At 39.4% G+C, this 19,631-nt stretch overlaps 1 protein-coding gene across 1 annotated transcript in view; it reads left to right on the top strand.

Moving 5' to 3' along the window:
- RALGAPA2 (Ral GTPase activating protein catalytic subunit alpha 2) overlaps positions 1-19,631 on the top strand; it is a 380,552-nt gene that overhangs the window by 279,405 nt on the left and 81,516 nt on the right. Inside the window, exon 38 of the mRNA XM_056121724.1 lies at positions 7,083-7,210. Within this exon, the coding sequence (XP_055977699.1) occupies positions 7,083-7,210 (128 nt within the window). The remainder of the gene's footprint in view (positions 1-7,082; positions 7,211-19,631) is intronic.

Raw genomic sequence — 19,631 nt, 5'->3', positions numbered from 1 at the left:
CAGATAACTTTTTTAGAATTTGTTTTAAAATAAATTTGGGATTTATTATTATTACATATTTTATTTGTATATAAAAATTAAATATGAATTAGTGTAAATTTTTTTCCAGCAAAAGAATTGTGTAAAGATTTTTCCAACAGAAAGGCCATGAAAAGATGAAGTTTTAAAAGCCCTATTATCAGCCGCCAACCTGGGTTAGATCCCTGGCACCACATTTTGTCCCTTGATCACCGCCAGACATGATTCCTGAACACTGAGAAGAGTCAGCGCTGAGCACTGCCAGGTGTGACCCAAAAGATAAAACAAAAACAAACCCCAACAAGCCCTATTCTGAGGCACTCACAGGATGAATACTTAAATATCTTTTAAACAAAGTTCTGGGGCTGGAGCAATAGTACAGCAGGTAGGGCGTTTGCCTTGCACGCGGCCAACCCGGGTTCGATTCCCAGCATCCCTGAGCACCGCCAGGAGTAATTCCTGAGTGCAAAGCCAGGAGTAACTCCTAGGCACCTCCAGGTATGACCCAAAAAGCGAAAAAACAAAATAAAGTCTTCAAGAAGGAGATAAGTAGGCTGAGCCCGAATGGAGCAGGACTTCCAAGCCTCAAGGGTGGTGAAAAAAGAGGCCAGCAGAAGATAGGAACTTCATGAGTCTGGAAAAATGTTTCTGCTGTGCCCGAGATCAGGCAGGAGGGCAAAAAGGAGAGATAAAAGAGCTGAGGGAGCAGGGTGGCCTTGTGGGTGGATGGAACCTTCTGGGTCTTGGCAAAGAAACTGGGCCTGATTCTGAACTTGGACTTGGAAAAGGCAGCTAGCCTGCCTAGCCCCTATTTCTTTGTAAGGTTGTTGGTTCTTTGGTCAAATGTTGGTTTCATGAGATAGTTGCCAGAATTCCATACTGTACCTTGATTCATGGACCTGGTGCCTGACCCAGCATAGAGTACTTGAGAGTACTTGCTTGAGAATGATCCTGACAGTAGCCCCAGCCATTGGCCTCATCATCAGGAATATTCCTGAACTTTCTAATCCCTTGTGTGTGGTGCTTTTGTTACTCTGTCTCCTTTGCACTTTTTTACTTACTCAAAACCAGATCAATTAATTATATTTTTATTACTTTTATCTTCAGATAATAGAATCATAGACTCCAGGGACCTCAAATAGTAACATATAGGCTCAGGTTAAAACATATTCCTCAAGGGACCAAGGAGATAACTGATGTGGTAAGTGTACTTTCCTGTATGTTCAAGGCCCTGAGTTTAGTATCTGGCATCACATGACCCATAGAGCCACTGGAGGTCCTTAGAAAAGCTAATTTGAGGAGCAGAGTATATAACACAAAGGACTGCAGAGCATGCATCAAAGTATATGACAAAAGGGACTGAAGAGCATGCTTCAGAGTATATGACACAGAGGACAGCAGACCATGTTTCAGTGTATATGACACAAGGGACTGCGGAGCATGCTTCAGAGTATATGACACAGAGGACAGCAGAGCATGTTTCAAAGTGTATGACACAGGACTGCACAGCATGCTTCAGAGTATATAACACAAGGGAATGCAGAGCATGCTTCAGAGTATATGACACAAGGGACTGCAGAGCATGCTTCAGAGTATATGACACAAGGGACTGCAGAGCATGCTTCAGAGTATATGACACAAGGGACTGCAGAGCATGCTTCGGTGGGGACCTGGCTTCTTTTCCTCACACCTCCCACAGAGTCCCCCAGGCGTCACTGGGAGTGAATTCTGAGCAACAACCTTAAAGTAACATCTCAGTACCAGACAGTGGCCCAAAACCTAAATATATACATTATATGTTATATATTGTGATGGAGAGAGAATAGGAATTTAAATAAAAGCAGGGGACAGAAAGATGACTCAGAGGACTGGAAGTCACTTTGACATCTCAGACATAAATGAATCAAGTCCAGGCTTAGCGCCATAGTATAATAGGTACATTCATTCTCCGACCCCACATTTAGTCTTAGACCCTTCCAGTAGTGATCCCTGAGCTCAGAACTGGAAGGAAACTTGAGCACTGCCAACGTGAACCAAACACTAAGAAAATCTATAAAAAATAAAAACAAAATCCATATGTGCATTTTTTTTGGCATTTTAATTACTCTCAAGGGTGACCTTTACAAAATTAACCTGTGGCATGTCCTTAGACTGTTCAAGGGGCCTTAAACCTCCTCTGACTTGTCCTTGTATGGGTGTGCCACTGAGTGTGTCTTGCCTTCTGCCTGGGCACACAGCAGCCCTGAAACATAATCTCATGAATACCCACACCCAGAAATAACTTCCTTAGACCATGCATTTTGATTATTCATTATTTCCAATCTTTCACATTGGAATTTGATTCACTTCCATTTCACTATTAGGACTAGAGAGATAGTACAGTAGGTCGTGAACTTGCCTTGCACATGGCTCACCTGGGTTCGATCCCCAGCATCACATTTGTTCCTCTGAGCACCACCAGAAGTAATTCCTGAGTACAGACCCAGGAATAAGCCCTGAGCATCTCTAGGTATGACCCAAAAACAAACAAGCAAACACATTTCACCATTACTTTTTTGTATTATTCTATTGAGGGATCTAATAGAAGTGTGGGAAACCATACTTCTGGTTTTAGTTTTGTTTTACTATATTTGTGCACAATTCAGAGCAGACTTGAATCCTAGATCCTGTAGTAAGTCACCCACTTTCATAATCTGTGCAAAAATGTTGGACACAAAAATCATGGCCCTGGGCCAGAGCACTATTATAGGAATTAAGGCACTTGCCCTGCATGCCGCTGACCCTAGTTTGTTCCCCAGCATCGTACATGATTCTCTCCCAAGCACCACCATGAGTGACTCTCAAGCTCCATCAAGAGCTACTGGGTGAGTCCAAAAACCACTTAAGTAAAAGTAATCTTAAAAATCATGGCCAGATCTTCGTTATAAACACATGCCTCCAAGTTTTCAAAAAGATGCACAGCCGACAAACTGGGTGGGTAATAAATTCCTTCTTGGTTCTTCAGTAGTCTCTACATGGTGTTCTAATCCAGAGGCTGAACTTTCTCTATGAAGAACTAGAACTTGGGATCACTCAGCTACTCAGTAGCCTGCATTGGTGATCAAGATTTCTCAATTGAGTTCTTGAAAGATAAGTTTTTACAAACAAAACATAGATATGAGGGCACTTTCATGTTCTGAAATACACTGCATCCTTGATCCAGCAGCTGAGCACATCTGATGCTGACATGTTTAAGCAGCATTGCAACACGAACTTCAGTTTGGTCACTTCCAGACAGAGCTACTTTGTCTGTTCTCCTGTTTCCTAGCTGAGAGAAACTGGGTGTGAAAGTATCTTAGCCTGACCCAGACATGAGAAATAGAAAATTATTTGGGCAGCTGCGTTTTCAAAGTTTGTGCTTCCTCTTACACTTATACATCAAGAATCACATAACTACATGGAGGGTATTTTGGTTTTGGTTCTGGTTTTGGTTTCTTTGGGTGGGGGGGATTTTTGTTTAGGGACTATACCTGCTAGGGTGTGTGGCTTATCCTGCCTCCGTGCTCTTGGGATCACTCCCAGTGGGGGCCAGGGAACCATAAATGGTATCAGGGATTTGGACCCAGATCAGCTGCATACAAAGTTAGTGCCTTATCCATTCTGCTGTTTCTCTGACTCAAAAGTGTCTTTTGGGGGGTTTGATTTGGTTTGGTTTGGTTTTGGGGTTTCACCTGGTGGTACTCAGTTCTTACTCCAACTCTGTGTTCAAGAGTCACTCTTGGGACTCACAGATGAGTCTCAGAAGAGAGCAGCAGACCACAGAGATGCCTCCAGACCACAAATATTTAAAAATTTCAGAATTCCAGAAGCACATGGCCACTTTCGCAGCCACGTGACACTTCATACTATTCATGACAAGCAGTACAAAATAAATTATTTAGCATCTGCCTAAGGGGCGGGGGGGGGGGGATTTGGTGGTGAGATTCAGAGAAGTGGTGGTGGAAGGGTGCAATGGGAGTTGGATTGGTGTTGAAATAGTGAATGTAAACAATTATTGTGAACAACTTTATGAAAAATTAAAAAACTAAAAAAGTAATGCAGAGTTCATGCCTGCTTCAATCAGTTTAATCAGTGACTGAATAAATAGCAGTACTCATACATTTAAAAAAAAAAAAAGAATCACTCTTGGTGGTGTTTAGGGGAGCCTTTGTAGTGCCAGGGATTGAACCAGGTTGGGCTGCATGCAAGATTGTACTATATATTCAGTGCTCCACATGATGTATCTTCTAACTTGCAGCTAACATAGAAACTCAGGTTTGTCAGTAATCGTGGGAAATCACACTAATACCCAGGCTACAGAAGGGCTTTATGAATTATTGAGAAAACTAGTTTGCAAATCGACAGACCAACCACGATTAAATGTTGAGTTACGGTTTTGAATAGAACTAATGCATGATATCATCTTCCTTTAAATGTGCCATTGAGTACAGAAATAGGAGGTGGTGCCCAGGAGAATGACCCTCCCCCCCCATAGTGGCACTATTTCCCTGGGTAGGGCCATTTAACCTGTCTAGCTGCAGGCTCCTTTACTGACTTATGTCCTGTGAGCTGAGGATCTTAGACCAGATGGCATTTTCCACTTCAGTCTGAAGGGAGATTATTGAGTTTTCACTCTTATGATAGTGCAGCTGGTATGAATGAAAGTAGTTGTATGTGGCTCTGGAGAAATAAAGGAAGAGGCTCTGTCCTTGCCCTTTACACCCAAACTAAGTATTCTGATTGTGGAAGAAAGATCATGCCATGTGATCTAACGTACTATGAACAAATAACCCCACTTCACAAGGTAATATGATTAACATATTATTTTCATCAGCCATCGTATGTGCAGACAACTGTAACTAGACACCTGTACTCAGTTCTACAGGACTGCTGTGTATCTGCCCCATGTCCTACTTAAACAGTTGATGACCTTTCATATTAGATGGTAGATTAGGCAAGTCCCTACTTTGTTCTTTCTCAGGTATATCTTACTTCTGAAGTATGAGAGTCAGGGCTTTATTTTTGATGTTCTTGTTGTTTGGGGGCTTGGGGCCCATAGCTGGCAGTGCCCGAGGCTGACTCCTGGCTCGGAGAGTGCCCTTTGAAACCCCAGGGCTGACTCTATGCCCGGCAGACTCCGTCACTTCTGTATTCTCTACACAGCCCATGGGATCTTTATTTTATTTTGTGTAATAACAGAAGACAATGTATTTGGAAACAAAAGTATCTTAGATTTTCTTAGTTTCCACTTACATCTTAGACTAATCTCTTCAAAATACCGATATACATTGAATACAGATATACATGAAATCTATAGATCAATCTGAGAAAGGAAATGAAAACAATGTTGAATTTTCTAGACTTCGAACAGTCACCATTTTTTAATTGATAAGATGGATTATGTTGATTGACTTGCTAATGTTAAACCATCCTTGCATCCCTGGGATAAATCCTACTTGATCATAATGTATGATCTTTTTGATGACTCTTAAGTTTTACATGTGTATTTGGGTTTTGATCATACCTGGCACGTGTGCAGGGCTAACTTCTGGCTCTGTGCTCAGGAATCACTCCTGAAAGTGTTGAGGGGAACATATGTGGTGCCACGGATTAATCTGGGGCTGATCACATACAAAAGAAGTGACTAAATTCCTGGCCCAAATTTTTCTTCTTAAAGTTTGAAAACAATTGTGCATTTTATGACAAGTAATTATTACATGAAGCCCAAAACCAAATATAATTTTAATAGAGCTCAGTGACACACTCATTCCCTTATATAATGCTTGTACCCGCTTTTGCATAGCAACACAGAGCTATGAAGCTTGAACAGACTCTGTATGGACCACAAAACCTGAAATATTTACTACCTAATTCTTTACAGGAAACATTTGCCAAGTCCTGTTGTATGTCACAAAAAAAAAAGAAGGAAACCTTTATAAATCACAAAGGATTGAATTTTTTATAATCCACATCATATGTGCTCCCAAATATTAGGCAGTAGAACATAAATAGCATGAATGAAATATATTAGAATTAAAAATACATGCTTCTAAGTAATTCAGAGGTCAACACATATGCTTAAATAAAAATATGCTAAGCTAGATAATAATTGAAAGTAGTGTATATTATAATTTAGATGTTGAGAAATACTTAGAGTAATATATAGGATTAAATGATTGTATTGGAAAGAAATCATGGTAGGCGTTCATCTCAAAAAACCTAAAAACCAAAAAGAATAACATAAACTCAAAAGAAGTGGAAGGGAAGAACTAAAGATAAAAGAAGGTATTTCTGATGTAGAAAATAAATATAAAATATAAAAAGTAACTAAAATTAAAGATGGTTCTTTGGGAGAGAAGGTCCAGAACTACTGTTCTTTGGCAAAATCAAGAAGAGAAATAGGGAACCGAGCACAGATACTCAGAAACAACATACAGGTTTATATCTGTACATCTGGATATTTGAATGAAATAATCAAATCCTAGGCCAGGAAGATAGCTCATAATGCTCGTTGTCTACTAGGTAGAAGTGGTTCAAACAAGGAAAACAGAGTCTCTATTAAGAGAGTAGATGGAAATTATAGTGCAGTGTCTTGGAAGCAGAGGGAATTACAGTTGAAGAAGCAGTAAGATTGTAAATAGAATCATCTGATTGTTAATAAGGATAAATACCATCTCTATTAAGCATCAGAAGCCCCGGCAAGAACATTGCGAGTTCCTCAGTTGGTTTCTAAAGTATGTCTGGCTAAAGGCTACAGCCACATAAGCCTCTGTATCATGTTTTACTCACACTCGTGTGAGTATAATAGGCACTTAGAATGTTTTTGCTGAATTGTGGATAGTAGAGAAGCGTTATGAAATAAGTTTGTTTTGCATGATTTGTAAGCCTTTGACTTGTATTTGGTTAAATTCAGTGGCTGCTTTGTGGGTGACACAGCCTGTGTGATCATTGCAGATTTTGCCCATTAGTCACTTGTTCTCCTTATCTTTAGCTTGAATTTTGCTGGTGTCTTGAAAATTAAGAGTATTTCTGTTTTATATCAACAGGTTCCATTTTTTGGGCCTCTCTTTGATGGAGCCATAGTGAGTGGGAAGCTACTGCCAAGCCTTATATGTGCCACATGCATCAATGCCAGCAGGGCTGTGAAGTGCCTCATCCCGCTCTACCAGAGCTTGTATCCTTTATAAATAAGTGACATATTCGCCATCCACCCCAGAGTTTTGTTAGACTCTGTCAGCTCGGCTTGAGACGTAAGTAATAATAACTGGGTGAAAGAGGGAAAAGAGAGTATTTTGAAATTTTTTGAAAGAACACAGTATGTTTTTTATACCGTTAGTTATTTCAGGTTAAACGAAGTAATTTTTGTAGCATCAAACTTAAGAAAACCATGTTGCAAAATTTGATCCTATAATTTTATGATGAGAAGCTGTGACTTTCAAATACTGTGTATATCTTCTTGGGAATTTTTTTCAAACTTGGTTTCCTTGCCCATCCACCAGCCTCTCTTGTAGTTTAGTATGTGAAGGGGGGAATGATGAGCCTAATGTGCCTGCTGGAAAACAACGGTTATAAAGGGACTGCAACTAATTTAAAAAATGTTTAGGGACACTCAAGAAGCACAAATAATGTTGCCAGGACTGTAGAGGGAGAAGCTGAACTAGATTGTATCCGGTTTCGCTGATGGAAGAGCCTCAGTGAAGTTGCATTAGGACTCATTACAAATGAGAGAAATACATTGATAATTTTCCCAAATCATTAAGATTTTCTTCTCTCATATATGCTTTTTCTCTGTCAAAACAGAAGTTTCATTTGTAATTTTCTCAAGCGTGAGTTGAGTGCTATCATCTTTAAATCTGAGCTGCATTATCTCAGAAAAAGATTGGATAAACTTGTATTTTTCAGTTTTTTTATATAATTGTTCATGATTCATTATAGTCAATATTCCAATACCAATCCCACCACCAGTGCACCTTCCCACCACCATTATATCTTATTGGGTAACATAAGAAAACGAAGTTCAATGCTGCAAAAAGTATCTGTTGCTAATAATTACTGTGAACATATTGTGTTTGACTTCTCAAGATCTACTTCTGCCCAACTAGGAAGTGATGTAATGTGTGAGAGTGAGGGGTGACTGAGATGTAGTATGTCTGAATAGGTACAGTTGCTGAAAAATATCTTTTATTAAAATCCTTGTCACTTCGTTGACCAATATTCAGTCTTTAGATTTAAAATAAATACATATGCCATTTGGGAACTTGGAATCATCATAGAAATTAGTAGTAGAAAAGAGCTATTAGATCCCATCTGGTCCTCCCTGGGGCTGGAGCTGCATCATTCCCTCTGCGTGCTCCCGCATGCTGAGTCCTGGCCAGTGTGGTGCTGTGTAGATGACACTGCAGTCTCGACCCAAAGTCTGTAGTGGTGCCTGCTAGTTTCTGTTGCACATTCTGTTAGAAAAAGGATGTTGAAAAAAATGTGAAAGAACTTCTCAGCAGCTGACATGTCATTTGCATGTCAGCTGGGATGACCTAGACACTCACCAGCCAAGTATGTTGAAGGAAGTGAAGAAAAAAAATCATTTGGAAATAAGAAAATTGTTTTTTATATGTTTGTTGTCATTTCTGTCACATCACCTTCTCCAGTTGCCAGACATCTGATAAACTATATGCTTTTAACCTTGCTGAACACTGCTTTCTCAAATAAGAATTAATGTGGCATCAGAATAATAAGGTTTAAGGAAAGTGTTGATTTTTTTCATAATTTCGAGGAATAGAATTTCATTTTACTTTTAAATGTTTTCGAGGAAATTCATTTGTAATAATGTGATGTCAGCTAGAGAGACTGTTAGTACAAATTATTGGGTGCATCATTATAATATTTCTAAGTATTTTTATATACTTATGTCTTAATTGGTGCTATGCAATAAAATTATTTAAAACCATAAATAAGGTGCTACATATAATTTTTATAGAGAGATATTATCAATGTAAAAAAAAATTTTGCAATGTCTTAGCTAGTGCAGTCTTTCATTTCTGCAGTGATTTCATAAAATCACTAACATTCAGACCATTAACCAGAAATAGAAAAATAAAAACTGAAAAATGGGGAAATTAGGGAATGTAAAGACCATTTTAAAAATGTTTTTTCTTTAAAAGTTACTAGTTTAATTTTTTCAAATATTTATAGATATATAGATATAGTTATATACCTAGACTGTCAATAATTCATTTATCTCCTAACATTTTGCCAAAACAGCCTGGTCCTAATCTAAACTAATTTGTCTCATAGTTGAGGCCTAGAATCTGTGTCTCCCTTGACATAAAACTCTTCCATTTAAATTTTGAAAATCAGGGGCTAGAGAGATAGCACAGTGAGTAAGAGGTTTGCCTTGCACGCAGCCAACCCAGCTTCGATTCCTAGCATCCCATATGGTCCCCCAAGCACCGCCAGGAGTAATTCCTGAGTTCAGAACCAGGAGTAACCCCTGTGAATCACTGGGTGTGAACCAAAAATTAAAAATAAAATAAATTTTGAAAATCACTAAGTAACATAACCACGAGTATCTCCTAACATTTATTCATTTGTCAATCAGTGTGGACTCCTGTATGATTCAAAATGCACAGAGCCAGGCAGACATGAGGGTATTACGTATATGCTTCATGAAGAAGACAGTTTTTTACAGCAGCTAAATAGAGAGTTGTCTGTGAAGATAGGGCATGAGAAGTCTCTCTTGGGAACAGCGTGTGGGATTATTCCAGCATGAGAAACAGGGGCTTCAGATAAGTGTTCTAAATGGTAAATGTATGTTTCTGAATTTAGTGTTCTCAAATAGTATATGTATGTTTCCTTGAATTTGGTATATGGCCACGTACATCAGAATGCCTGTGTAGACCCAAGGGCCAACAGTACACCTAAGTATGGTAACAATATATACCTTGGCAAAACTTGACTGGCACATGAATTAAACCCTCTTAATAAGTAAAGCAGAGATTCCTGAGCCTCTTCCTGTTCATCCCCAACTCTGTGCTCTGGTCTTCTTCCTCCCCCAGGTTGGTACCCATAGGGGGCGTGGCCTCTTAAGAAGTGGGCGTGGCTTTGTAGAAGTGGGTATGGCCTAATTTTGGGCTAGCAGGCGCTCACGTGGCCACATGTAATATACTCATACCCAGCAATCTCAAGTAAAATCTCAGTTTCCATTGCTCCACACCAACATGAAGAAACAACATAGATCCCCACCACCTGGGGAGGATGATGAAAAGAGTCCTGAAGACTTAGTAGGTGCTACTCACCTAAGTGACCTCTCTGAGAAATAATTCAGATATGAAGTAATGAAGATGTTCAATGAACTCAATGAAACAGTGAGACAGATATCCAGTAAATTGAAGGAGGAAATGAAGGAAACAATGGACCAGACAATCGAGAAAATCCAGGAAGAAATGAGAGTAGAAATTGGAAAGCAATGCACAGAAATGTCACGAATAAAAGATTCCATAGATGAAATAAAAAACTCACTCTGCCCTCAACAGTAGAATGGCCATAGCTGAAGACAGAATCAGTGAGCTGGAAGATCAGCTGCACCAAGATAAAAGACAAAATCAAACAATGGCAAGAGACGTCAAAATAGATCTAGAGTGAATCAGAGTCCTAGGAGATGATTCCAAGAGGAACAATATTAGAATCATTGGAATACCAGAAGGTCAGAAAAACAGTCCCAATGAAAAAGCCACAGTTAAAAAATATCATTGCTGAAAAATTCCCAGATTTGGACAGCGCAGCCATTCAGATTCAAGGAGCCCAAAGGGTGCCAGCTAAAAGAGACCCTAACAAAAACACTTCAAGACATATCATAGTTAGAATGATGGATGCCACTGATAGAGACACAAGACTGCAAGCAGCAAGGTCAAAGAAGGAAATCACATATGAAGAAGAGTCTCTTAGATTCACAGCAGACCTAGGAGAGGAAACCCTCCAAGCTCAAAGGCAATGGTGAGATATAGTGAAAAAACTCACTGAAATGAACGCTTCACCAAGAATTCTCTATCTAGCTAAACTCTCACTCAGACTCGAAGGAAAGGTACACTACTTTGGGGAAAAACAGCAGCTCAGGAACTTCAGAGACTCAAAACCAAACCTAAAAGAAGGGCTAAAAGGCTACTATAAGATAAGACAAACCCTACAACCACAACACACCCGCACAGAAAGATGCCACAAAACCCCATAACAATAATCTCTCTCAACATCAATGGTCTAAATTCACCAATTAAGAGACACAGAGGGGCAAAATGGATTCAGAGAGAGAACCCAACATTCTGCAGCCTACAAGAAACTCGTCTCAACAGTCAGAGCAAACACAGACTCAAAGTTAAAGAATGGAAAACAATTCTGCAAGCAAACAGCTCCCTCAGAAAAGCTGGGGTGGCCATACTAATATATGACAACATAAATTTCAGGTTGAAAAAGATTAGAAGGGACAGCGAAGGCCATTTTCTATTCATCAAGGGATACATACAACAGAAAGAAATCACACTCTTAAATGTATACACACCTAATGAGGGAACAGCTAAATATTTAAACAACTGCTGTAGATTTTAAGGAGGACATTGTTAGCAACACAATAGTAGTCAGAGAGTTCAACATCGCCTTATCACCTCTGGATAGATCAGCAACACCAAAACCCAGCAAGGAAACATTGGCTTTGAAGGAAGAAATAGAAGAGAGGGGGCTTATAGACCTATACAGGGCTGTACACCTCAAAAAGAAAGAATACACATTCTTCTCCAGTGCACACACAACATTTTCCAAAATAGACCATGTGCTAGGCCACAAAACATACCTCAATAGAATCAGGAAGGTAGAAATAGTATCAACAATCTTTTCAGACCACAATGCACAGAGAATAGAAGTGAATCACACACAGACACGCAGAACCAAATCAAACACCTGGAAATTAAACAACTCAATGTTGAACAACAAGTGGGTCAGGAAGGAAGTCAAGGATGAAATAAAAAAAAAAAAATTAAGCACTGTCCTCCCGTTGTTCATCGATTTGCCTGAGCAGGCCCAGTAACGTCAACATTGTGAGACTTGTTGTTACTGTGCTTGGCATATCGAATGCGTAACGGGTAGCTTGTCAGGCTTTGCCGTACGGGCGAGATACTCTCAGTGATATACTCTCGGTAGCTTGCCAGGCTCTCCAAAAGGGGCAGAAGAATCGAACACGACTCTGCCAGGCTGGCCACATGCAAGGCAAGTGCCCTACCATGGTGCTATCGCTCCAGCCCTGGAAACAAATGAGAATGAAGACATGAGCTACCAGAACCTATGGGACGCAGCTAAAGCCGTGTTAAGGGGAAAATTTATAGCTCTGCAAGCATTTCTCAAGAAGGAAGAAAGGCCCCACATAAACACAACTTGACTTCACAACTCAAGATCTTAGAAAAGGTTCAACAAAAGGAGCCCAAATCAGGCAAAAGGAAAGAGATCATAAAACTTAGAGCAGAAATCAATGACATAAAAACAAAAAAAAAATCCGAAAGATCAGTGAACCCAAGAGCTGCTTCTTCAAGAAAATAAACAAGATAGATAAACCACTAGCAAGACTCAAAAAGAGAGAGAGAGAGAGAGAGAGAGAGAGAGAGAGAGAGACCCCTAATAAACCAAATCAGAAATGAGAAGGGGGATATCACAACAGAAACCAGAGAAATTCAAAAGATCATCAGAGACTACTTTGAAAGTCTGTATGGCAAGAAACAAGAGAACCTAGAAGAAATGGATATTCCTGGATTCCTATAATCTCCCACAACTGAATCAAGAAGATCTAGAGAACCTGAATAGACCTATTAACATCAAGGAAATTGAAACTGTAATCAAAAGTCTTCCCAAAAACAAAAGCCCAGGTCCAGGTGAATTCACTAGCGAATTTTTCCACTTAAAGAGGTCCTATTGCCACTTCTTCTCAAGCTTTTCCAGGAAATTGAAAAAACAGAAACTCTCCCAGTTTCTATGAAACCCATATCTCTCTAATACCAAAAGAAAACAAAGACACCACAAGAAAAGAAAACCACAGGCCAATATCCCTGATGAACATGGATGCGAAGATCCTCAACAAAATACTAGCAAATAGAATTCAACAACTCATCAAAAAGATCATACACCTTGACCAAGTGAGATTCATCCTGGGGATGCAAGGATGGTTTAACATTTGAAAATCAATCAACATAATCCATCATATCAAAAAAAAGATAAAAATCATATGATCATATCAATAGATGCAGATAAAGCATTTAAGAAGATACAGCACCGGATAATGATGAAAACCCTCGCCAAAATGGGTATAGAGGGGACTCTATATAGTTTAAGCCATCTACCACAAGCCTACAGCAAGCATCATCCTCAATGGGGAAAAAGTGAGAGCCTTCCCTCTAAGATCAGGGATGAGACAAGGATGCCCACTCTCTCCACTGCTGTTCAATATAGTACTGGAAGTATTTGCAATAGCGATTAGGCAAGAAAAAGATATTAAGGGTATTCAAGTAGGAAAGGAAGAAATCAAGCTCTCACTATTAGCAATGATATGATACTAAGAGAACCCTAAAACCTCCACCAGGAAACTCCTAGAAACAATAGACTTGTATAGCAAAGTTTCAGGCTATAAAATCAATACCCAAAAGTCCATGGCTTTCCTATATGCAAATAGTGAGAGAGAAGAAAATGACAAAAAAAAAATTTCGTTCACAATTGTGCCTCAGAAAATCAAGTACCTACAAATCAGCTTAACTAAGGATGTAAAAGACCTCTACAAAGAAAACTACAAAGCGCTACTTCAGGAAATAAAAGAGGACACGAGAAAATGGAAAGATATCCCCTGCTCATGTATCAGGAGAATTAACATTGTCAAAATTGCAATTTTTCCCAAAGCACTGTACAAATTCAATGCAATCCCTATAACGATTATCTATGACATTCTTCAAAGAAATGGAGCAAACACTCCTGAAATTCATATGGAACAATAAGCACCCATGAATAGCTAAGCAATTCTTGGGAAAAAGAAAATGGGAGGAATCAACTTCCCTAAATTTAAACTCTACTACAAAGCAGTAATAATTAAAACAGCATGGTACTGGAACAAAAGCAGAGTTGCAGACCAATGGAATAGGGGAAAAGGCAGCTCAAATAGAGAAGGGAGCACCAAATCTAAGGTGTTGGGAAGATCCACCCAGGATGGGAGATGCATGCTGAAAGTAGACTATAGACTGTACCTGATTGCCACAAAGTGCCTCTTTTGCAAATCACGGCATCCAAAAGGAGAGAGAAATGAAAGAGAATGCCCAGCCACAGAGGCAGGCTGGGATGGGGGGATAGGGGAGTGGGAGATATACTGGGATCATTGGTGGTGGAGAATGGGCATTGGTTGATGGATGGGTACTCGATCATTATATAACTGAAACCCAAGCACAAAAATTTGTAAGTCTACAACTGTACCTCATGATGTTTCACTAATAAAAATTTTAAAAAAGAGAGAGAAAATATACCTTCATTCAACAATAAGTTGAAAATAAAACCATTTTTAATTAAAAAATAGGTAAAACACAAATTATTGACTTATTATTGACACAAATTAAAAATATACCAGAGTCTGAGAACAAATTGCTATTACCTGTTTCTCTGAGATATAGGTACAGGAATGGGTTTGGGCAAAGAAAGTAAAATCTCATTGTCAAAAGAAACCATTTAATGTGGACAAACATGTTCCCACTTTTTTTTTCAAATTTTTGTTAATCATTATATAGAACATTGCCAAACTGCTCATCTCACCTAAATGTCATTTTTTTCAGATATCATAATAATTTTTTGATTTACAATGGATATGCTGATTAGCCAGATCTTCCATACATCCTTTAGAGAGAATACTTGTTTTTTTGTATTCACCATAGATGGCCAGATATTGAATCTGACTATAAATAGTCAATAGGATTACTTTGTCAGAGTTATTCTTATGTTTTGATTGAGATATCATGACTTACGGTAGCATTTATATTAATGTTTTAGGCATTACAGTGTTGCTGCCCCAAATTTAACATCAGAATGCCAGCATTCCCCTCTCTGCCTTTGTAGGTCCCTTCTCTGTCTCATCTTGAACCCCAGCACTGGGCATGCTCAGTTCTGTTGGCAATATCTCAGGATTTGTTTTCATTGGCCATTGTCTATATTCTCCACTTTGTTTCTTTTTATTCCACATATGAGTAAGATCATCCGTTGTCTTCTCATTTACGTTTTGATAAGGTTGTTTAACGTCACATCCTCCAGATCATCAAAATTGTATCAAAATGCAAGATTTCATTATTCCTTAAAGTTGAATGCTGCTCTATTGTGTACATATACTCATTTCTCTTATACATGTACTTATTGTGTATGTGTACTCATGTTGGAAAGTACCAGCTCTTGGTGCCATCCAGGAGCTCTGTGGCTACACCAGCAGGGCCTGGTGTCACAATTTATATTTTTTAATTCAGTCACCATGAGATACACAATTACAAAGCTATTATGATTAGTTTTAAGTCATACAATGCTCCAGCGCCCATCCATTCATCAGTATACGTTTCCCGCCACCAGTGTCCCCAGTTTCCCTCCTCCCTAAGACAGACACTTTTCTTCTCCAGTGTCACAATTTCTTAATTCATTCATTTTTTATTGGATACATATATTGTCTATATCTTGTCTAATCTTTTTCCATATCTTGCCTATTATAAATACCATTACAATGACTATTCGTATGTATGTATATTTTTGAATTAGTATTTTACCAGTCTTGTGATAGATGCCAATTAATTAATTTGCTGGACCACCTGAAAATTCTATTTTTAATTTTCTCCATACTATTTTCCGTAGAGGCTGAATCAGACAACAGTCCTAATTATTCTCACTCCTTGTCTTCTCCAGCTCATAATTAATACTTAATTGCCTTAAAATCAAGTCATTAAAATGTTATTTCATATCAAATTTCACTAAGAATAAATGTAGGAATTTCCATATCAATTTTGTTCAGTAAAAAATTCCTCAAAGTGAGAACTGAAGTCATTATTTGAATGAGTATGCTTTGGAGGATATTTTTGCATAGTAAACCAGACTACAATCAGTATCAAAGGAGTTATTACTTAGTTGTACCCTTAGCTAAATTATCAGACAATTAGAACAGTGTGGTAAAAGGTCATAGAAAATTTAAGTGCCAAAAATACCATGATCAAAGCAGAAAAAATCTATCTGAACACAGTAGGAATGTGTTTGGAAAACCTCACTCCTCTGTTCCTACAGCAATTTCTGGAAAATTCTTCAGCAGATGAAATCAAATCTGTCAAGTGGTGCCTTCTTCCCATGGCCACTGCTTTTGACTGATGAAAGCCAACACACCTACCATCTGCTTTTTTTTCCCCCATGGGCAATCAGAGGCCTGTTCCCGTGCCTGGAGTGTTATAAACGGGAAGATTGCCACATGTTAGGTTTACAGTTCTCGAGCCAACTGAAGATTCCAAAATCAAACTGTCAGCTGAGAGACGTTTCTAAACCATTTGAGCCAAGGCTTTCATTCTTCTAGTCAGATAAGTTGTTTCAAGGAAAAGGAGGCCACACAATATGCAGTGTGCCCATTTGGAGGAGTTCACCCCAAACCAAACAGATGGTGGCTTTTTAAAATAAACGTCCACTTCAATAGAACAATAGTTTCAATGGCATTTGCCATTTCTACTTGCTAGAACTATCACCATTTGATGGAGAAAATAGGGCTGCCTCAGGAAACATAAATGTTTTTCTTCCTCATTCTTTCATAGGCAAAATTTTATTTCATTTTAAATTAACAGACATATTTGATGAAATCAAACCCAGGACCTAGACCTTCTTAATATTGTTGCTAAGAGTAGCTCTGAATTTAGACACCTTCAAAAATAACCACTCTCTCTAAACTACAACTAATTTTTTTTTGTTCCTTTTCAGTAGGATCTTTCACTTCCTCTGATTATTTCAGAAAAGAAGTAAAATAGAACCACATGATTAACCAAATAAACACTGTTAGCATTTACTTTACCCTGCTGTACATGCAGCCTCTCCCAGCCTCTAGAAATGAAACATGAATCATGTGTCCCATGTGAGAGGACAGCACTCCTGTCTGGACTGGACTCAGAGCAGAACAGTCCTATAGCAGAGTCCTCTGTGTCTGTCTGCATTGTTTCAGTCTCTCTGTCTCTGTCTCTCTGTCTCTCTTTGTCTCTGTCTCTCTCTCTTTCTCTCTCTCAGCACACACACACACACACACACACACACACACACAGAATGAAGATATTTACGGGGCATCAGAAAGAACTCTTAAGGAAAAGTGAGGCCCAGTTCCTGTACAGCAGTGGAACAGGGATAGATTGATGCCTTTACAGAGCAGATAGATTACTTCCATGCAGGGGATGCTCGATTTGCTAGGATGCAAAGGGTGTTGAGAAGAGGATGAAAACAGAACTCTCTGGACATCACATTTTGCCTGAAAGGACTTAAAGGGAATAGGCAAGAACAGTGATAATAACAAACAGATCCAAAGGTAAAATGTAGTTGTAATGAGGATTTGCACTAACTGACAATAAATATTTGAGAAATTCTTGGCTGACAAGCAATCTTTTCTCACAAGACGAAGGAAATCAATGAGGCTAACTACTCTTTGGGAATATATTTGTTGGTAATTTAAATGATTAGTTTTGTGACTTTGAATGTTGCAGAAGGTAATTCCTACTGGAGCTTGTATAAGACTGGAGGAATAGGCAAGTATACTTCTACCCTGTTACCTGGGAAACATTTCAGAAAGTTAAATCAGGGCCAGAGAATACAAAAGGGCTGTTAAGGGAGCTCACCCTGCTTGTGGCTAATCCCATGGTCCACTAAGCACCACAGTCAGGAGCAACAGCCAAGCACAGAGCCCAGAGTAGCCCCCAGTCACCACCAAGTATGCCCCCCAAACCAAAACAAAGTCAGATCAAAAGTAGTATTTTCTATGAGAGGAATGATTTGAGGCTCTAAAGCGGAGTAGAAAATGAGAAAAGGTTATTATAAAATTAAAAGCATTCCTCTGAGAAAGAAAGGCTGGACATGGAAGAATAGCCACTGTAGCTACATACCAGCACAGCTGCTCTGTTGAGATATTTAAAGTACGTGCATCGAGATGAAAAGAGAAGCAGCTCGGCCTGACTAGACTGTCACTAGTTTCACAGCCTTATTGTTCTTCAAATACGAAGGGACATAAAAATATCTTGATTGACAATTGCACTGCACTGCACTGCCCTCCCCTTGTTCATTGATTTGCTCGAGCGGTCCCAGTAACGTCTCCATTGTGAGACTTGTTGTTACTGTGTTTGGCATATTGAATATGTCACAGGCAGCTTGCCAGGTTCTGCCGTGCAGGTGAGATACTCTCAGCTTGCCGGGCTCTCTGAGAGGGGCGGAAGAATCAAACTCGGGCCGGCCAGGCTGGCCGCGTACAAGGCAAAAGCCCCACCTTATTAATTTGCTGATGAGCCTTCAGAAGTTCATAAATGGGTTTATAATAAATAATTGAATTTGGTCAATTTATCAGTCATTGAATTTGATCACTGGAGTGATAGCACAGCGGTAGGGCATTTGCCTTGTGCGCAGCCAGCCTGGCCAAGCCAGATTCCATTCCTCCGCCCCTCTCAGCTCGGCAAGCTACCCAGAGTAGCTTGCTCACAAGGCAAAGCCTGGTAAGCTACCTGTAATGTACATTCAATATGCAAAACACAGTAACAAGTCTCAAAATGGACACATTGCTGGGCCCACTTGAGCAAATCGATGAACAGTGGGAGGACAATGTTTGTTTTGTTTTTGAATTTGATCAAATTACTAGTTTCAAAGATTAAAGTTATGTAAATTTCTTAGAAAATATTAATTTTGGTAAAACAAAGTATCACCATAATGTGGGCTGGAGCGATAGCACAGCGGGTAGGGCGTTAGCCTTACAAGCAGCCAACTTGGCCGACCCGAGTTCGATTCCTCCGCCCCTCTCGGAGAGCCGGCAAGCTACCGAGAGTATTCGATATGCCAGACACAGTAACAACAAAGTCTCCGATGGAGACGTTACTGGGCCCGCTCGAGCAAATCGACGATCAACTGAAGGGCCTTTACCTTTTTACCTTTTATCAGTCATTGAATTTGATCACTGGAGTGATAGCACAGCGGTAGGGCTTTTGCCTTGTGCGCAGCCAGCCTGGCCAAGCCAGATTCCATTCCTCCGCCCCTCTCAGCTCGGCAAGCTACCCAGAGTAGCTTGCTCACAAGGCAAAGCCTGGTAAGCTACCCATAATGTACATTCAATATGCAAAACACAGTAACAAGTCTCAAAATGGACACATTGCTGGGCCCACTTGAGCAAATCGATGAACAGTGGGAGGACAATGTTTGTTTTGTTTTTGAATTTGATCAAATTACTAGTTTCAAAGATTAAAGTTATGTAAATTTCTTAGAAAATATTAATTTTGGTAAAACATAAAGTATCACCATAATGTGGGCTGGAGCGATAGCACAACAGGTAGGGTGTTTGCCTTGCA

The sequence above is a fragment of the Sorex fumeus genome, unplaced genomic scaffold, assembly GCF_029834395.1.
Source record: "Sorex fumeus unplaced genomic scaffold, SorFum_2.1 ptg000044l, whole genome shotgun sequence".
In the NCBI taxonomy this organism is placed as follows: domain Eukaryota; kingdom Metazoa; phylum Chordata; class Mammalia; order Eulipotyphla; family Soricidae; genus Sorex; species Sorex fumeus.
Note: the sequence above shows the minus strand (reverse complement) of the source record. Positions and strands in the feature narration are given on the sequence as shown.